Source organism: Panulirus ornatus, chromosome 24 (assembly GCF_036320965.1).
Source record: "Panulirus ornatus isolate Po-2019 chromosome 24, ASM3632096v1, whole genome shotgun sequence".
NCBI lineage: Eukaryota > Metazoa > Arthropoda > Malacostraca > Decapoda > Palinuridae > Panulirus > Panulirus ornatus.
In genome coordinates, this window is record NC_092247.1 from 5,306,611 (window position 1) to 5,328,145 (window position 21,535).

The window sequence follows — 21,535 nt, forward strand, 5'->3', positions numbered from 1 at the left end:
GACCATTCTCTGTATGTTCTCACAGTTATTTGACAAAATTTTTTCATTTAGGCTAAAGTTTTCAATGTGGGCACTAAACTATGGATAGCTTAATTATGTCTTGTGAACTGGGCCTATGTAACATTTAAATCAGTAAAAATGTTAAGTGAGGAGGGGAATGGGAACTGTCATATTAATTTGCTTCAGGATATGAAAAAGGCATCTATATTTGTGAAAACAAGAGCTTGGAAAATTCTTTTTCTATTCATAAGCAAAAAGCCTGATGCACTTGAAAGGGTCATTGACATGAATGGCCTAATTAGAGAAATCTATGGTGAATTATGCAGATGACACCTAACTTACGATCTAGTCAGACAGTTTTCAAGGTACATTTGTACCTTTACCTCATTACAGTCTCATAAGACAGCTTTTGAAGGTCCACTGCTATATGACACCTGTCTTTAGTCAACTAGACTCATAATTGCTTTAAATGGCAGTCTACCAAATGATTCCTTTAGATTACATTACACTTTGGTAGTTTGTGGCATAATGCTAGACTCTACCTGCTTGAGGTTATACTGTGAATAAAAAGTCATCTTTAGGAAGGCTGTATCATTTTCTGTACAGTCTTGTCAGAGAATTTCTTAGTCCAATGGAGTTCATATTTCCCTGCCACTGGAAGTGGTACAGCCTTGGACTTTTTCATAGAAATTGGTCCTGGGGTGATTATAGAGAAAAAAGTATTAATGGTGAACTGAGACGAGGGTGGTGAAAGTGACCTTGGAAAAGAGCCGTGAGAAGAAATACTGCAAGAGATTGTAGAATGGTACAAGGTGAAAGTTACTGAAGTAAGGGGAGTGAGTGAGAAATTGGAGTTATCTAGGGATATCTAGCATATATGAGAGAAGTTTGTCACATGCAAACTTTAGGGAGGTGAAAAAGGATAGTGAGAGGTGGACTGACAAAGTAAGGTTGCTGATGGAAGAGAAGAGAGAGGTGTATGGGTAGTACTTACGGGGAAGGATTGCAGATGATTGAGAGTTAAGATGGCTGTCCTCAAATGTTATGAGAGAGCTAAATAATGAACTAAACATTTGATGTTATGAATGCCTTTGGACTAAGTGAATCTACTTTATGGACTATTCTTAATAGTGCAGAGAAGATTAAGGAGAGTGCCAAGAGTGGAACATTAGTCATTGCAGCTAAGAACTCAAATTCCTGAAGTTCGTTTATGGATAGGATAGACTGCATGTTGAACTCATGGTTTGAACATCAGACTCTTGCCTATGATACACGCAAAGGCCCGAAATATGTATGATGAATTGTTAGTGGAAGAAGAAGCAGTGAAGACATTTCAAGCAAGTTCAAGTTGCTTCGCAAATTTTAAAAAACTGCAATTACTGCAACATCAAGATGACTTGCAAGGCTGCTTCTACTGATGTAGTTGGTACTGAAGATTTTCCAGGAATCCTCAAGACCATTACCAAGGAACTCCTTCACTCCCTTAGCAGATATTTAACATGGATTATCTTGGAAGAGAATACCCTCAAGAATGTACATTTCCCATGAGGAGGAGACTGCACTCCCTTTTGATGTAACCTACCCTTTTCTGTAAAAGTTATCTTGTAAATCTATAGGTACCTGTAAATGTGACAGAAGTGTCGGGGATAAGGAGAAGGGGGAGACCCAATTGAAGTTAGAATATTGGAGAGAAAAAGATTTTGACAGCTTGGAGCCTGAATATGCAGAAGGATGAAAGGCATGCACTGGATTAAGTGTATTACAGTGATGTGGTACACAGGGGGCAATTTACTGTCAATGGACTGAAACTAGGGCATATAAAGCAACTGTAGAAAACCATGGACAGGTTGGGCCTGGTTGAGGATGATGGCTATGGTTATGGTGTATTACACATTACAGCTAGAGAATGGATGTGAGCAAATGAAGCCTTTCTTTGGCTGTTTTATGTGCAACCTTGCCAATGTGGGAAACAACAAACGAGTATAAGAAAATGAATAAACAAAAATGTTTGTATATATATTAATCTGACTGAATGTCTGAGATTTTTATGTGCCTGTAATTGATAGACACAAATTTATGTTTATGATTTGAAATTGTTTTTCTTATTATTGAGGTAATGGATTATAGGACTTCACAGTTTTTTAATTGGATTTCTTATCAAACGGTTGTTTTCATAATCAGTATTCACACAGCAGTTTGGCAAAGTATTTGATATACATTGTATTGTATTCCATTATTACTATATTTTCTGTGTTACAATAGCAAATATATCAGAGTAATAATTTGAATATTTTTAATATTTTCATTGAGGAAATTTTTTGACATTATATATGCAAATTTCAAATGCATTCTTGTGTATTTCATTTGGTATACCAGTTTATTATGATTATATAAGGTTTTTACTAATTGCTTCATTGTTTCAAGTTTTCCTTTACTGTTTGAGATTTATTCTGGTTCTCAGAAAATTCCAAGGATCTTAGGATTACTTTTGTTTGTATCCTGTTGTGCCAATACAGTATTTTTTCCAAGAATTCATGTCAAAATCCTTTTTCCCCACTCCTAGGATAAACTGATGCTGTGTAACAAAAAGATTTCGTTGGAAAAATAAACCAGAATTTGTGGTACTTATGGTTGCTCATGTGATTCCATAATTATGTTTTAAAGGTAGGTTTAATGTGATTCTTTTTAGCATTATGTAAATTCTCTTTATCTGGAAATTGAGTTTCATCTTCAGATGGATATGACCTATGGAAACTGAGTGTTCCAAGCAGATTTGTCCATAATGTTGCTTAGAGCCTAGAACAGAGTTTTGAAAGGAGAGTTACTGTGATTTATGCATAGTATAATCATAGGTTATGTTTATTGTATCAACATGTGTCACTTTGATTAAGATGAGACCTTCATTATCGTTTGTTCCAGTCTGATTTATCAGTAATAGTATTTAGAGCCCAGAATGGAGTTTTCAAGGTAGGTTTGATGGTATGTTTCATTATCATTTTTTAAATCCTATGTACCTAGATAATAAATATCATTTTCAGTTAGGTAAAACATAAGATGTTGTGGGCTGATTTGTAAATAATGCTCCATAAATCCCAGAAGGGAGTTTGTAGGTTTGTAGGGTAGGTTAGCTGAGTTGTTGTTATTATTATTTTATACTTAATCGCTGTCTCCTGCATTATCGAGGTAGCGCAATGAAATAGACGAGGAATGGCCCAACCCACGTACATACATAATGCCCACACATGCACATATACATACATATACATTTCAGTGTATACATTTTATTTTAATATTTTACTTTGTCGCTCTCTCCCGCGTTAGCGAGGTAGCACAAGGAAACAGATGAAAGAATGGTCCAACCCACCCAAATACGCATGTATATACATACACGTCCACACACGCAAATATACATACCTATACATCTCAACGTATGCTTATATGTACACAGACAGACATATACGTATATATGCATGTACATAATTCATACTGTCTGCCTTTATTCATTCCCATCGCCACCCCACCACACATGAAATAACATCCCCCTCCCCCTGCATGTACGCGAGGTAGCGCTAGGAAAAAGACAACAAAGGCCTCATTTGTTCACATTCAGTCTCTAGCTGTCATGTATTATGCACCAAAACCACATGTACATATTCATACTTGCCTTCATCCATTCCCATTACCACCCCGCCACATATGAAATAGAGAAAAACAAAAATAAAAAAAAAGTCAGCAAGGTAGCATCAGGAAAAGATAGTAAAGGCCACATTTGTTCACACTCAGTCTCTAGCAGTCATGTGTAATGCACCAAAACCACAGCTCCCTTTCCCCATGCAGGTCCCGCAGACCTTTCCATTGTTGTATCATTATGATAATGTAGATTACGTTTATCTAAGTATTATGTTGAATTTGGGTACACATATATTTTTATTTATTTATTTATTTTGCTTTGTCGCTGTCTCCTGCGTTAGCGAGGTAGCGCAAGGAAACAGATGAAAGAATGGCCCAACCCGCCCACATACACATGTATATACATACACGTCCACACACGCAAATATACATACCCATACATCTCAATGTACACATATATATACACACACAGACATATACATATATACACATGTACATAATTCATACTGTCTGCCTTTATTTGTTCCCATCGCCACCCCGCCACACATGGAATGACAACCCCCTCCCCCCTCATGTGTGCGAGGTAGCGCTAGGAAAAGACACCAAAGGCCCCATTCGTTCACACTCAGTCTCTAGCTGTCATGTAATAATGCACCGAAACCACAGCTCCCTTTCCACATCCAGGCCCCACACAACTTTCCATGGTTTACCCCAGACGCTTCACATGCCCTGGTTCAATCCATTGACAGCACGTCGACCCTGGTATACCACATCGTTCCAATTCACTCTATTCCTTGCACGCCTTTCACCCTCCTGCATGTTCAGGCCCCGATCACTCAAAATCTTTTTCACTCCATCTTTCCACCTAAAATTTGGTCTCCCACTTCTCCTCGTTCCCTCCACCTCTGACACATATATCCTCTTTGTCAATCTTTCCTCACTCATTCTCTCCATGTGACCAAACCATTTCAAAACACCCTCTTCTGCTCTCTCAACCACACTCTTTTTATTTCCACACATCTCTTTACCCTTACATTACTTACTCGATCAAACCACCTCACGCCACATATTGTCCTCAGACATCTCATTTCCAGCACATCCACCCTCCTGCGCACAACTCTATCCATAGCCCACGCCTCGCAACCATACAACATTGTTGGAACCACTATTCCTTCAAACATACCCATTTTTGCTTTCCGAGATAATGTTCTCGACTTCCACACATTCTTCAATGCTCCCAGAATTTCCCCCTCTCCCCCACCCTATGATTCACTACCGCTTCCATGGTTCCATCCGCTGCCAAATCCACTCCCAGATATCTAAAACACTTTACTTCCTCCAGTTTTTCTCCATTCAAACTTACCTCCTAATTGACTTGACCCTCAACCCTACTGTACCTAATAACCTTGCTCTTATTCACATTTACTCTTAACTTTCTTCTTTCACACACTTTACCAAACTCAGTCACCAGCTTCTGCAGTTTCTCACATGAATCAGCCACCAGCACTGTATCATCAGCGAACAACAACTGACTCACTTCCCAAGCTCTCTCATCCACAACAGACTGCATACTTGCCTCTCTTTCCAAAACTCTTGCATTCACCTCCCTATCCCTGGGGATAGGGGAGAAAGAATACTTCCCACGCATTCCTCACGTGTCGTAGAAGGCGACTAAAGGGGATGGGAGCGGGGGGCCAGAAACCCTCCCCTCCTTGTATTTTGACTTTCTAAAAGGGGAAACAGAAGAAGGAGTCACGCGAGGAGTGCTCATCCTCCTCGAAGGCTCAGATTGGGGTGTCTAAATGTGTGTGGATGTAACCAAGATGAGAAAAAAAAGGGTACACAGATATCTCCATAAGTTAATTTTAAGGGCTGATTTCTCTGTAATGGAATTGAATGCAGAGAATGGAGATTTGAAGTTAGGTTTGGTTTGATTTTTCTTTATCACTGTGCAATGCATACATACTTATACACATGTACATATTCATACTTGCCTTCATCCATTCCCATTACCACCCCACTACATATGAAATAGCAAAAAAAAAAAATGAAGAAAAGAAAAAAACCCAGTGAGGTAGCACCAGGAAAAGACAGTAAAGGCCACATTTGCTCACACTCAGTCTCTAGCTGTCATGTGTAATGCATCAAAACCACAGCTCCCTTTCCACATGCAGGTCCCACAGACCTTTCCATGGTTGTATCATTATGATAATGTAGATTACGTTTATCTAGGTAATATGTTAAATTTGGGTACACAGATATCTTCACAAGTTGATTTTAAGGGCTGATTTCTCTGTAATGGAATTAAAAGCAGAGAATGGAGATTTGAAGGTAGGTTTGGTTTAATTTTTCCTTATCACTGTGCAAATCCCTTTTAAGTGGATAGTATACATCATTTGCAGATAGCTAAGACTTACAGATTTGGTTGTTCCAGGTGCATTTGTTAATAGAACCCAAAACAATTTTGAAAGGAGATGTTCTTGGTTTTATTCTTGTGATACTGCAGATCGATTTTATGTGACAATTGTCATTTTGGGAGAGCTGAGACCTTCATAATTGGTTGTTCTGTTCTGGTTACTAGTAATGTTATTTAGATCCTTGAACAAATTTTAAAGACAGATTTGGTGGAATAATCTACAGCATTGTGTAAATTCCTCTTTAGCTGGATGATATATATGATTTTAAGAAAGGCAAGACTTGCAGAACCAGGTGTTCTAAGCTGATTTCTAAATAATGCACCTTAGGGCCCAGAAAGGAGTTTCAAATGTAGATGTGTTGTTTTTTATGGGGATTAAATTTATCTAAGTAAAATGTGTCATTTATGGTAACCTAAGACACTTTTTGGGTGTTCCAGGCCACATTATCAATAATAGTATTTAGAGCCTAAAATGAGGTTTTGATGGAATTTTCCCTTCACCCTGTTAATCCCAGGCATCTAGATAATCGGTATCATTTTCAGATTACTAAGAATTTTGAAACTGGATGTTCAGGGCTGATTTGTATATAATGCTACTAAGAGCCTGAAATACAGTTTTCGAGGTAAAGTTTCTAGGTTTTATCCTTATGATATAGGAAATTACATTTCACAAATCAATATGGGTCATTTTGGGTAAGCTGAGACATTTGTAATGGGTTATTCCAGGCCAATTTATCATTAATGCAATGCTACCAACCATTACATTGTTGCTTTATTTATTACATTTTTTTTAGATGAATTCGGCAATATAATTTTTTTTTGTAAAATGTGCTTTTTTTTAATTCTAGGTGTATTTACATGTATTCTGTATGTAGTGTATGAGAAGTTCACATGAGTGCTCTGTTCAAAATATAGTGTATGTTCTCGTTGCACCTTTTCACAGAAGTGACTGCACAAATTGTTGCATGTTTGGTCTCACTGTCCAATCATATCTTAAGTTCTAGCTCTACTCTTAGGCCAGGCCCTCCTGAGGCTTGTGCAAAATTATCATGTAAAGAAGTGGATAAGAAATTAGTAGTTCCCTTCCATCTATTGCTCTATTGCTGTTCTTCAAAGTAGTAAGATTTACTTTACTACGAGATACAGCTCCACTTTGTGAAGTCCTCAGTGATTGCAAGTTCTCCTTCGCCTGAACAGTACAGTTATAGGGAAAAGTGCAGTCACCAACCAGATGAGGATCTCATCATGGGGAAGGATGTTATGAACTTTCTCACAACAAAAGCATTCTCATCAAAACAGAAGGAAGAATTCTTCACATTAGTCAGGAAATACTTTGAGTATGTGATTATGTGTTTAAGTTCCCCTGAAGAATGAGCAGATTCAGACTGCATGTGTTGCTAAGCCAAGGAAGAGAATGTATGCAAAGTTTGCATCAATGCTCTACTTTGTTTAGAAATTCCACTTCGTGGAAGAGCATAGACGAGCTTGAACTTGCATTTGCTCACTACCAGGTAGATCAGCTTGAAGGTGTATATCTTGACCAAAGAGCTGATGAGTTGTGGGTGGCCATTTCAAAACCTAGATGTCTTCCTCTGAGAAAAAGTATGTGCCTCATCGCAGAATCATGTTTGATCTCACAGCAATGTTGAAGATGAGAAATTTTTCAGTCTGGTAAGGAAAAACTCCACTGAATTTTGTCTAGACCTTGGCACACAAACTATCGGATTTCCTCACACAGAAAGTGTATAGCTGTGCTAGAATAAACAATGTCATCAAGTGGAGTTCAATAAAATAGTTCTGGTGAAGTGCAAATGAAACATTATTGACTAGATACTTTGTGGGTTTTACTGTGAACTGTTGTGGATTATCTACATGTAGCTGAACAATTGGAGGTAACAGCTTGAGCACTGCACATCACAGTTTCCTGTATTGAAAGTGCTGCCTGTATTGTGTGTGGTTGTAAGTTTCGTTTTGCAAAATTCCATTTTTTTTTTACTCAAAATTCTTTATTTTTGTAATACTACTTTTTTTTTATATGGTTGGCAGCTCTGTTAATGGTAATTATAGACCAAAAGTAATTTTAAAGGTTGGTTTGGTCGCATTTGTCCTTTGCAATGTGTAAATCCATTTTACCGAGATGATATATATCATTTTCAGTTGGATAAGACCTTTGGAACTGGGTGTTCCAGGCCAGTTTGCCAATGATGCAACTTGGAGCCTGAAAAGAAGCTTTAAAGGTAAATATTCTGGGTTTGTATGGGTCATTTTTAGGTAGCAAAGACTTTTGTAATTTGGTGGTCATCTGTGATTTATCAGTAATGATGTTTGGAGCCCAGAAAAGAGTTTAAATGGTAGGATAGGTGGGGTTTTCCTTAGCATTGTGTGAATCTTTTTACCTTGACAGTATCATTTTCAGATAGCTCAGTTTTATGGAACTAAGTGTTTTAGGCAATTTGTCAGTTATGGAACTTAGAGCCCAGAACAGAGTTTTAATGGTAGATTATTTGGGTTTCATCCTTGTTATATTGTAGATTAACTTCACCTCAGTAATGTAATTTTTTGTAAGCTATAACCTTCAAAATCGAGTGTTCCAGCCCCAATTATTAATAAGGGTATTTATGGCATTTTATTTATGGCATATTTTTGGTATTTCCCTGGGGATAGGGGAGAAAGAATACTTCCCATGTATTCCCTGCGTGTCGTAGAAGGCGACTAAAAGGGAAGGGAGCGGGGGGCTGGAAATTCTCCCCTCTCGTTTTTTTTTTTTTTTATTTTCCAAAAGAAGGAACAGAGAAGAGGTCCAGGTGAGGATATTCCCTCAAAGGCCCCGTCCTCTGTTCTTAACGCTACCTTGCTATCGCGGGAAATAGCGAATAGTATGAAAAAAAAAGATACAGGAAAAGGTTTAAATTTAGCATAGTTGCTGCAAAGGTGTTAATTGAAAGGATATATGTTAAGTATGAGAAAGAAAATAAGTATTAGTAGACCAAAGGTAGGGAAATCAAGTTGAAGTATGCAAGTGAAATCATCAGCATAAAACTGAATATTGTTTGGAATAGAGGAAAGATCATTTATAGATGGGAGAGAGTTTTTGGGTGATGACACAATCCTGAGGAACACCATTGTTGGTGGAATCGGAGTGAGAAGTTGCGACAACTACTGCTTTGGTGGAATGACCAGAGGGGAACCTATACCTAAGGAAATGCAGAAAAATAAAAGATATGGAGTTTAGAAATAGACATGCTTTAACTATATTCATTTAGATTTCTCTCAATAAGGTGCAAGAGGTGAAAAAGAGGGCAAATGAGAGTTGGGGTGAGAGAGTATCATTAATTTTCAGGGAGAATAAAAAGATGTTTTGGAAGGAGGTAAATAAAGTGCGTAAGACAAGGGAGCAAATGGGAACTTCAGTGAAGGGGGCTAATGGGGAGGTGATAACAAGTAGTGGTGATGTGAAAAGATGGAGTGAGTATTTTGAAGGTTTGTTGAATGTGTTTGATGATAGAGTGGCAGATGTGGGGTGTCTTGGTCGAGGTGGTGTGCAAAGTGAGAGGGTTAGGGAAAATTATTTGATAAATAGAGAAGAGGTAGTAAAAGCTTTACGGAAGATGAAAGCCGGCAAAGCAGCAGGTTTGGATGGTATTGCAGTGGAATTTTTTAAAAAAGGGGGTGACTGTATTGTTGACTGGTTGGTAAGGTTATTTAATATATGTATGATTCATGGTGAGGTGCCTGAGGATTGGCGGAATGCTTGCATAGTGCCATAGTACAAAGGCAAAGGGGATAAGAGTAAGTGCTCAAATTACAGAGGTATAAGTTTGTTGAGTATTCCTGGTAAATTATATGGGAGGGGATTGATTGAGAGGGTGAAGGCATGTACAGAGCATCAGATTGGGGAAGAGCAGTGTGGTTTCAAAAGTGGCAGAGGATGTGTGGACCAGGTGTTTGTTTTGAAGAATGTTATTTTTTATTTTTTATTTTGCTTTGTCTCCCCATTTTGCGAGGTAGCGCAAGGAAACAGACAAAAGAAATGGCCCAACCCACCCCCATACACAATGTATACACACATGCACGTCCACACACTCAAATATACATACCTATACATCTCAATGTACACATATATATACACACACAGACACATACATATATACCCATGCACACAATTCACACTGTCTGCCTTTATTCATTCCCATCGCCACACATGGAATACCATCCCCCTCCCCCCTCATGTGTGCGAGGTAGCACTAGGAAAAGACAACAAAGGCCCCATTCGTTCACACTCAGTCTCTAGCTGTCATACAATAATGCCCGAAACCACAGCTCCCTTTCCACATCCAGGCCCCACACAACTTTCCATGGTTTACCCCAGACGCTTCACATGCCCTGATTCAATCCACTGACAGCACGTCAACCCCGGTATACCACATCGATCCAATTCACTCTATTCCTTGCCCTCCTTTCACCCTCCTGCATGTTCAGGCCCCGATCACACAAAATCTTTTTCACTCCATCTTTCCACCTCCAATTTGGTCTCCCACTTCTCCTCGTTCCCTCCACCTCCGACACATATATTCTCTTGGTCAATCTTCCCTCACTCATTCTCTCCATGTGCCCAAACCATTTCGAAACACCCTCTTCTGCTCTCTCAACCATGCTCTTTTTATTTCCACACATCTCTCTTACCCTTACATTACTTACTCGATCAAACCACCTCACACCACACATTGTCCTCAAACATCTCATTTCCAGGACATCCACCCTCGTGCGCACAACTCTATCCATAGCCCACGCCTCGCAACCATACAACATTGTTGGAACTACTATTCCTTCAAACATACCCATTTTTGCTTTCCGAGATAATGTTCTCGACTTCCACACATTCTTCAAGGCTCCCAGGATTTTCGCCCCCTCCCCCACCCTATGATCCACTTCCGCTTCCATGGTTCCATCCGCTGCCAGATCCACTCCCAGATATCTAAAACACTTCACTTCCTCCAGTTTTTCTCCATTCAAACTCACCTCCCAATTGACTTGACCCTCAACCCTACTGTACCTTGCTCTTATTTACATTTACTCTTAACTTTCTTCTTTCACACACTTTACCATACTCAGTCACCAGCTTCTGCAGTTTCTCACATGAATCAGCCACCAGCGCTGTATCATCAGCGAACAACAACTGACTCACTTCCCAAGCTCTCTCATCCACAACAGACTTCATACTTGCCCCTCTTTCCAAAACTCTTGCATTCACCTCCCTAACAACCCCATCCATAAACAAATTAAACAACCATGGAGACATCACACACCCCTGCCGCAAACCTACATTCACTGAGAACCAATCACTTTCCTCTCTTCCTACTCGTACACATGCCTTACATCCTCGATAAAAACTTTTCACTGCTTCTAACAACTTGCCTCCCACACCATATATTCTTAATACCTTCCAGAGAGCATCTCTATCAGCTCTATCATATGCCTTCTCCAGATCCATAAATGCTACATACAAATCCATTTGCTTTTCTAAGTATTTCTCACATACATTCTTCAAAGCAAACACCTGATCCACCTGAAGAATGTATGCGAGAAATACCTAGAAAAACAAGGATTTGTATGTAGCATTTATGGATCTGGAGAAGGCATATGATAGAGTTGATAGAGATGCTCTCTGGAAGGTTTTAAGAATATATGGTGTGGGAGGCAAGTTGTTAGAAGCAGTGAAAAGTTTTTATCGAGGATGTAAGGCATGTGTACGAGTAGGAAGAGAGGAAAGTGATTGGTTCTCAGTGAATGTAGGTTTGCGGCAGGGGTGTGTGATGTCTCCATGGTTGTTTAATTTGTTTATGGATGGGGTTGTTAGGGAGGTGAATGCAAGAGTTTTGGAAAGAGGGGCAAGTATGCAGTCTGTTGTGGATGAGAGAGCTTGGGAAGTGAGTCAGTTGTTGTTCGCTGATGATACAGCGCTGGTGGCTGATTCATGTAAGAAACTGCAGAAGCTGGTGACTGAGTTTGGTAAAGTGTGTGAAAGAAGAAAGTTAAGAGTAAATGTGAATAAGAGCAAGGTTATTAGGTACAGTAGGGTTGAGGGTCAAGTCAATTGGGAGGTAAGTTTGAATGGAGAAAAACTGGAGGAAGTGAAGTGTTTTAGATATCTGAGAGTGGATCTGGCAGCGGATGGAACCATGGAAGCGGAAGTGAATCATAAGGTGGGGGAGGGGGCGAAAATTCTGGGAGCCTTGAAGAATGTTTGGAAGTTGAGAACATTATCTCGGAAAGCAAAAATGGGTATGTTTGAAGGAATAGTGGTTCCAACAATGTTGTATGGTTGCGAGGCGTGGGCTATGGATAGAGTTGTGCGCAGGAGGGTGGATGTGCTGGAAATGAGATGTTTGAGGACAATATGTGGTGTGAGGTGGTTTGATCGAGTAAGTAATGTAAGGGTGAGAGAGATGTGTGGAAATAAAAAGAGTGTGGTTGAGAGAGCAGAAGAGGGTGTTTTGAAATGGTTTGGTCACATGGAGAGAATGAGTGGGGAAAGATTGACCAAGAGGATATGTATCAGAGGTGGAGGGAACGAGGAGAAGTGGGAGAGCAAATTGGAGGTGGAAAGATGGAGTGAAAAAGATTTTGAGTGATCGGGGCCTGAACATGCAGGAGGGTGAAAGGCGTGCAAGGGATAGAGTGAAATGGAACGATGTGGTATACCAGGGTCGACGTGCTGTCAGTGGATTGAACCAGGGCATGTGAAGCATTTGGGGTAAACCATGGAAAGTTCTGGGGGGCCTGGATGTGGAAAGGGAGCTGTGGTTTCGGTGCATTATTACATGACAGCTAGAGACTGAGTGTGAATGAATGGGGCCTTTGGTGTTTTTGCTAGCACTACCTCGCACACATGAGGGGGGAGGGGGTTGTTATTCCATGTGTGGTGAGGTGGCAATGGGAACAAATAAAGGCAGACAGTATGAATTATGTACATGTGTATATATGTATATGTCTGTGTGTGTATATATATATGTGTACATTGAGATGTATAGGTATGTATATTGTGCGTGTGTGGACGTGTATGTATATACATGTGTATGTGGGCGGGTTGGGCCATTCTTTCGTCTGTTTCCTTGCGCTACCTCGCTAACGCGGGAGACAGCGACATAGCAAAATAAATAAATAATAAATAAATAAATCTGATGCCTGTGCCTTTTTAGAACTCCCTCAAGGGGGTGGCCATGGATAAAGTCTCTATGACTAGTGAATTCCAGAGCCACTTCTTATCTGTTTAGTGTCTTGTCCTTGACAGGCTACTGGCAGAGGGCAACTCTAGATAGCGCAGTGTTTTCAGAGGTTCCTACCTGCTGTTCTTACCAAATACATGTAATGTGTATACCTAATGTTCTTCCATTATTTTCCACCCTACTACTTACACCTAATGCTCCTTCCTATTGTTCATTTTAACTCCTATCAATTACCCCTACCATTTTGCCAAAAGATAGGGATAGTGCATAGCACTTACTGCATAAATCTAGTTATGGAGACTGAATTGTCTGTGTTGTCAAATGTTGTGTGACAAGTAGATTGTATGTTTGTGGACCGAATGCTGGAAGTCCAGATGTGGGTTAGGCAGAAAGATATAGCTGCTTGTGTTAGAGTGGTAAAACTAGACGACTATTGAAGTTCTGGCTTGTTGTGCAGCTGTGAGTAACCTTCCCAATACCCAAGCAGGTAGTACCAGTAATTTACCTCCATGGTTGGTGGCCACCTACCAGCTACTACCTACCCATCTAGTTCTATGACACTTACTAGACTATTTCTACCTTTTGATAATGCAACACTAGCTGAAGATTAAGTTGGTGATGCACTTTCCCAGTGAACACTTGTAGCCTAACTACACAACTCCCACGAAAGGCACCCAGTTTCATGTATGAAGAATATTTTTTATATTTACAGCATATCTTTTATTGTTAATCTTCCAGAGGATTTGTATGCTCCAATGATTGATGCAGTTAACATGGACACAATTATGTTGGTGGATGAAGCTGGACACGTGGGTGGAAAGGTGACATTTACTGAGGATCTTAATCTTCTTGATGGACTTTCATCTGACTCAAACGTACTGGATGGCCGCTGTATAGCAGAGGTATTACAGGCTAAACACGACATTCAACACTCTTTTGTTAGGGATAGATAATCATAACCATGCTTGTGGTCACTGCATATTGGTATGCTCTTATCTAATCAGATAACTGATCAGTTAACTATTTGCATATTCCCGTAACAAAGTGTCACATGGGAACTTTCTTCTCTTTGCTGCTGCATGAAGTACAACCGATGCCAGTCACCCAGATAAAACTTCTTTTTCCTAGACTAGTGATGTAGAATGTGAATTTAATTACCTTATATCATTTGTAAAAAAAAAAAAATAATCCAACTTTTATCTTTGTCAGCTTCAGAATGGAGCAATCTGGAAGGATGAGGGTGATGTGACAGTTGACTCTGATGTAATTGTCGACACCTTAATAATCGAGGGAAATGTAAAAGCTAGTGCTGATATTACTGCGGTTGAGGCTAGAAATAAGGTTGATGTCAAACATTTCTTAAATTCTCTGGTCTTGAAATCATCTGATCAGAGTATTACAGGTAAGAACTTCAATATCATTATGTACATTTTGTAAGACAAGTGATATTTGAATCTTAGAAGTGGCAACTGTCCTTTGATACCAAGGATAAATATCGTACCTTGGTTGTTGATATAGGGTTTGAAGGATTGTCATTATTTGTATAGAACAACTTTTGCATGAAGATCCACATTGTGTTCAGATGTTAAGAGGCATGTTTCTTGCTGTATGCTTGATAATGTTTTGTGTCATCTGTCATGTAGTGCAAACACTTCATAAGTGTATGTCCCCTTTGAACCCACCCTTGATGAAATGAGAAGATTGGAAAAATCTGCCCAAAGAGCTGGTTGTGGTGATTTGAGAAGTTCTTGCAGAGGCTCCTACCTAATGCTTGCACTGAGTACTTGTATCTAATGCTTTTGCCAAATGTCCTTACTGTTTCTACCTAATGCTCCTGCTTATATGTTCTTGCATGTTACTTCTATCAATTGTTCCTTTGATTTTGCCAGAAGGGAGAGCTAGTGCGTAGTGCTCACTGCGTGAAAATCTGGATATGAAGAATGAGATGTAAGAGTTGTGTTGTGTGCTACAGATTGTTTGTGGACAGAATGCAAGTAGTCCACTTGCGGGTGAGGCTGAAAGAAAAGACAGCTACCTGGGTCAGAGGAGTTTAACTTGACAGCCACTGTAGTGCTGGCTCACTAGGCAGCCATCACTAATCCTCCCTGTACCGAGTTGGGTACGACTAGTAATATACCTCCCTGGTCATTGGCTGAATAGTAACTATTCCAACTGCATAATTGAGTTAAAAAATGGTCATTGGCTGAATAGTAACTATTCCAACTGCATAATTGAGTTAAAAATGGCTGTTGCTGTGATTTTGCTTTATGAGCTCATTACTGTTCTTGTTAATTATCTTTTTTTAGTTACTTCTTATACACAGGAGAAAAAAAAAAGGGGAAGGGGACCCAGTAAAATTGTTTGCTGTAGGGCTTGTGCTGACACTCGGTGCCCCTGTACCTCTCTTGCACTACCATTCCTCACACAATCAAACCTTCTTGTGCTGCATTTTGTCCTTCATCTTTTTTCAGTACACCCGACTTCTGTTCCTTTCTGTCTAGGGCCCTCAACTCTAATTCATACCATTGGGACTACTGTATCACCAAACATCCATCTTTGCCCTTACTAATAGTGAACTCTCCACATACTTCAAAATGCACTCTGTGCTTCTACACACACACACACACTGATCATTTCAACAACCATACTTCCAAGAGAAAACCTTGAGAAAAGTCTGTAGAGCTAAAAGACCCCATAAACAAAAGTCTATGGGGCCAGTTGTGGATAGGAAGGCTGTGGTTTTGGTGCATTACACATGATGGCTAGAGAATGGATGCTAGTGAATGGGACCTTTGTTCCTGGTGATACCCAGATAATGCAGAAAATGGCAAACAAATATTAAAGACAGACAGACTGATGTGGAAAAAAAACATTGTAGCATTATACATCAAACAGATTGTGATAGGAGGTAGCATCATAGCATAATAGATTGCATTTATCTAAATAGTATGTGTCATTTCTGGGAGCCAAGATCTTTGTAATAGGGTGCTCTGGGCTGATTTAGTAATGGTGGTAGTAGGAGCCCAGAACATAGTTTCAGAGGTATCTTTATTGCAATTTTTGTTTAGCATTGTGTAAATCCCCTTTGTGTAGATAATTCCATAAGTAATACAGATAATTTTCAGATTGCTAAGACCGTCTGATGTGTGTGCTCTAGGCTAATTTATCAGTAATGCTACAGAGGACCCTAAAAGGAGTTTTAAAGGTGGATATTGTGGGTTTTATCCTTCTCATCCTGGTGATTACATTCATCTAAGTAATGCATGTAATTTTATGTATGGTATGATCTTTGGTGTGGAGTGTTCCTGCCCAAATTATCAATAAGGAAGCTACAATGTTTGATATCAGGTTTTCCAGGACTATTTATTAGTGATGGTATTTACAGTCCAGAATGGAATTTTAAAGGCAAGTTTTTTTGGGATTCTTTATAGCATTGTGTTGCCCCTTTACCTAGATGATACATACATATAATTTTCATATAGTTAAGACTTCTGGAATTTGGTGTTCCATGCTAAGCTCCTTAGAGCTCTGAAGGGAGTTTTGAAGGTAAATTTTCTGACTGTATGATATTGCAATTATATTCATTGAAGTAATAACTCATTTTGGGTGAGCTAAGGCCATTGTGATAAGGTTTTCTACACTGATTTAGCAATAATGGTATCTAGAGACCAGCGTGGAGTTTTATAGGTAGGCTTAACGTAAGTTGTCCTCCCCATTGTGTAAATTGTGTTTACCTACATAATATACATCATTTTCATATACACAAGATCTATGGAACTGGGTGCTCCAGCCTCATTTCTTAACAATTCAATGTAAAACCCAGAACATTTTTAAATGTAGATTGTCTGGACTTTGTCCTTGTGATATTTTAGATTACACTTATCCAAGTTAAATGTGTTATTTTATGTAAGCTTATTTATAATCATTAGTGGTATTTAGTGCCCAGAAAGTTTTAAAAAGGGTTTGATACCATTTTTCCTAAGCATCATGTTAATCCCCTTTACCTAAATCTTATGAATTATTTTCAGATGTCTACAACCTACAGAACTTGGTGTTTTGGGCAAATGTCAAAAATCTTCTTGCATTCCATAATTTCATAGGTTGATTTTGTTGGTTTTATCCTTATGATATTGTTGATTAATTCTTATATAAGTAATATGTCATTTTGGGTGAATCAAGGCAATCATTGTTTTCTGGTGGGATTTTTTTTTCTTTTTGGCATTATGTAAATCCCTTTTACCAAATGCATATTATTTTTTTGACAGGTAGGACTTACAGGTAGCTGTCTTTTCTTTATGCCTCACCACCATGTGGACTACTGGCATTTTGTCCACAGACACACTCTCCTTGTCATACATAATTAACTCGCACAGCCCATTCTTCATGTCTAGATTTTCCCGTCAGACACATTGCATTAACCCTGCCTTTTGGCAAAACATTAAGAGCGATAGATAGGTTACTGGGCCACCCCCATGAGGGAGTTCCAGGTTGGAACAGGCATCAGATATTGTAAGTAGACCTTAATGATTGGACAATCTTGGCCAGGTTTAGGGTACTGCTCTTAAATAATGCTATTTGGGGCCCAGAAGGGGTTTTAGAGATAGCTTTGGTTGGATTTTTCCTTAAAAATTTTTAACTTCTGTATTTCAAGATATATACATCATTTTCAGATCAGTGTTCTGGATTTTTAAAGGTAAGATTTTCTGGATTTTATCCTTATGACATTGTAGATTACATTTAAGTTATACAAGTCATTTTGCAGAAGCTTAAACCTTTGCAACTGGATGTTCTCAGTTTGTGGTATTTATTGTAGGTTTGTTGGGATTATTTTTTTCTTAAGTGTAAAACCTTTTAACCTAGATAAATAAATATATTTATATCAATTTTCAGGTAGCCAAGGCTTGCAGAACTAGGCGTTTCAGTCCGTAATGACTCTCGCTAAATTTGCCTTTGGTACGTGTTCAGCTGGCAGCGTCAAGAGTTGGTAGTGCTCCTGTAATTATTTTTAGACTGTGTACCAACACATTTGTGCTGCTTTTCTTCCTGGAGTGCACGGCTATGTGTGCATTAAAAGACAAAACACACAAGAATGGCAGAATATGAAAGGCTAAGTCTGCTGCATACATAATAGAGGGAACCTTCAAAAAGTGTTGTCCCCAGGGTAATCGTCATGGAGTTTTATTCTATTTTTGTAGAGACTAAACTGCTTGTTAAGCAGTTTTTATAAAATTTTGGGGAAACGTTTTATTGGCATGATTATGTAAATTATGCCGACTACAAATTCATGAAAACCTACTCCATTATTCTTATACATTTCATACTATTCGCCATTTCCTGCATTAGCGAGGGTGCATTAAGAACAGAGGACTGGGCCTTTGAGGGAATATCCTCACCTGTCCCCCTTCTCTGTTCCTTCTTTTGGAAAATTAAAAAAAAAAAAAACGAGAGGGGAGGATTTCCAGCCCCCACCCCTTTTAGTCGCCTTGTACAACATGCAGAAGGCAACTAAAAGAGGAAGCTGTAAATCCTCCCCTCTGGTTTTTCATTATTCCAGAAGAAGGAACACAGAAGTGGTTTAAGTGAGGTTGTTACCTTGAAGGGTCTGTTCTTGATTCAAGCTATCTCGTTAAAGCGGGAAATTGCAAATGTATGAAGAATATTATTTAAAGTATGCACACCTGGATACTATAATTTAATCCTGCCAACTAAATATAGAGGAGTAATAATTGCCATAAAACTCCAATGAAAAAATAGTATTTTAAAAAGTCAGCCCATACAATATTTACTTTTTCTGATGGGATAGAAAACGATTTAAAATATGAATATTATCTATCCAATTATGCATACACATAATTTAATCCTGCCAACTGAATATAAAGGAGTAATAATTGCCATAATTCTCCACTTAAAAAATATTTTAAAAGGTCAGCCTTGAAAGAGAATCAAAATTTTAAAACTAGATTGCCTAACAATAAAACTGATGATGTGTTCCATTTGTGAACTTGAAGAGATGGCCAAGCTAAATTTTTAACTTGTGAATTTTACTGTGTGTCAGCCTTTAGTGCCTTATTCTCAACACCCTAGTGTCAGTGGGCAACTCTAGTAGTGCTATGCGGTAATAAGAAATTGTTTTGTGGACAATGTTTTCATCCTTAAATGTATGACATTCAAATTTTTTCAACTTATGTCCATGAAACTTATTGCCTGGTGTCACTGTGTAAAGCCAGTAATTATGGCCTCATCGTTTTACATCAATCACAAATGATATCCTTTGATTATTAGTTTTTAATATAAGGTTGTAAATTGTGTAATCTACATTGTTTCAAAATGTCTATAATTTGAAGGTTAAGAAATGAACAAGAATAATATATATATATATATATATATATATATATATATATATATATATATATATGGGAAGGTCAGCAATTATACAATTATATTTCATATTATTTACATCATGCAGTATTTACAAAATTTAACATAAAACACACATACTTTTGAGCAGCAGTGACAATACTGCACTATTTCATAAACATATTTACAGTATATCTTTCAGTATAGTCCAACTGGTAACACTTTCAATAATAAACTTGAAATCAAAGCAGTGTTCTGAAGACATAAATTAACATATTACTTACAAAATATACTTATGCAAAGAAAAATTCAATTATACAAACGTTTTAGACACTGGGGTGTTTCAACATGAGGATGTAGGGGAAAAAAAAGAAGGGAGAGATGTTTGACAAAAAGAACCTGGGTGTTCTGGCCCAGAGTGAAACAAAACTCAAGGATGTGAGTCAGTTTGCTGGTGACACAGCACTGGTGGCAGAATCAAGTGTGAAACAGAAGATAATGTCTGAGTTTGGGAGGATGTGGGAAGGGCAGAAACTGAGAATAAATATGAGTAAAAGAAAGGTCAATACATAAACAGGTTATTTGAGGTATGTGCCTGAATGGACAAAATATGAATTGCTGTAAGTTCCTGGGAGTGGACATGGCAGTGAATGGAAATGAGTGACCTAATGGATGAGGGGGCAAAGGTTCTCGGAGTATACTGGAATATGTTGAAAGGTTATTATCTGAAAGGTCTAAATGTGGTTTCGGTACGTTGCACATGACAGCTAACAAATATATTAAAGCAAAAAAAAAAAAAAAGCCTTTTTTCTTTATCTGTTCCCACCTCTCTAACAGAGGAAACAGATAACAACTGTGAAAGACAAGTTTTACACATGTACATGCAAGGAGCTTACATCTTTTCACTGCAAAAATTCTGTGCCTATGAAAGAAATATAACATTAACCCCTCTAATCAAATATTTACACATCTCTTACAAAATTATTTGCATCTGAACTGATGGCACTCATAAACTACAAAAATATGAACACTTTCAAACTTTTTTTTAAAATTGATATATTTTACGGAAGTGCATTATATAGTTTGATGGGTCCAGTCATTCTAATGTGATAAATGTAAAGTGCAAATAAGATGAACAACAACTTTGCATTACTGCACAACTTTTATGATCATCTGAATTCATGAGCATTGTTGGAAACCATCCACAAAAAGGCACTATATAGCACTGTAACCAAACTGACTGGCACACAGAAGTCATAACCAAGTAATCAAATGCTCTCTGTTATACCACAGCAATTAATTTAACTTTCACACAATGTCGTTCTCAATATGCTGCACAGCACAAACAAGAAAAATACCATCTGATACATATATTACTCTCAAAATAAATGCAAAAAATCATAGTTTTAGTTTCATACAAAACCTTTTAACATGAACACATCTGAAATAGTTTCATAGTCTTTAGAAAGAATCTTGTTCAAAGCTGTTGTTGTTGAAGGCTTTCTGGATGGATATACCTGGCTCCATTGTAGAGTCTATGAATTCCTCAGCAATTTCCCTGTCCAGACCAGTGTAGGTTCGTTCAATCTGCTCATCTGTTAACTCATTCTTATTCTTCTTAGTCTTTTTCTTTTCCTTTTTTCCATCCCTATTTTTGCATTTTTTGCCATTTTTCTTTTGTCTTTGTAGCAGCTGATGATCCTGGAAAGAAGGTGTTTGAGTTTTTACATATAAACACATAATATGCACTTCTGTAATGTTAATAACAGTTCATAGTAATCATAAAGTATTCCATTACGAGATGAAATTGATTTCTTTCATTAAATATTTGTTCAGGACCTCACTTTACTCCATGAAACTGGCTCATTAAATACAATTCCTGCTATTTTTAATTCCATTTATAAGT

At 38.2% G+C, this 21,535-nt stretch overlaps 2 protein-coding genes across 4 annotated transcripts in view; one reads left to right on the forward strand and one right to left on the reverse strand.

Annotated features, from left to right (window-relative positions):
• Positions 1-65: 65 nt before the first annotated feature.
• Positions 66-20,458, forward strand: LOC139757030 (uncharacterized). Of its 3 annotated transcripts, XM_071677018.1 has the most exons (5): positions 66-8,283; positions 14,011-14,174; positions 14,482-14,674; positions 17,943-17,965; positions 18,163-20,458. In XM_071677018.1, exons 1-5 carry the CDS (start codon positions 8,184-8,186, stop codon positions 18,199-18,201), a joined length of 519 nt encoding a protein of 172 aa, XP_071533119.1. In that variant the 5' UTR covers positions 66-8,183; the 3' UTR covers positions 18,202-20,458. The 3 variants fall into 3 exon arrangements, with proteins under 3 accessions (XP_071533119.1, XP_071533118.1, XP_071533120.1); XM_071677017.1 differs by having other exon boundaries at positions 17,943-20,458; XM_071677019.1 differs by lacking the exon at positions 17,943-17,965.
• LOC139757028 (uncharacterized) overlaps positions 19,695-21,535 on the reverse strand; it is a 109,138-nt gene continuing 107,297 nt past the window's right edge. Inside the window, exon 4 of the mRNA XM_071677011.1 lies at positions 19,695-21,330. Within this exon, the coding sequence (XP_071533112.1) occupies positions 21,091-21,330 (240 nt within the window). The 3' untranslated portion in view covers positions 19,695-21,090. The remainder of the gene's footprint in view (positions 21,331-21,535) is intronic.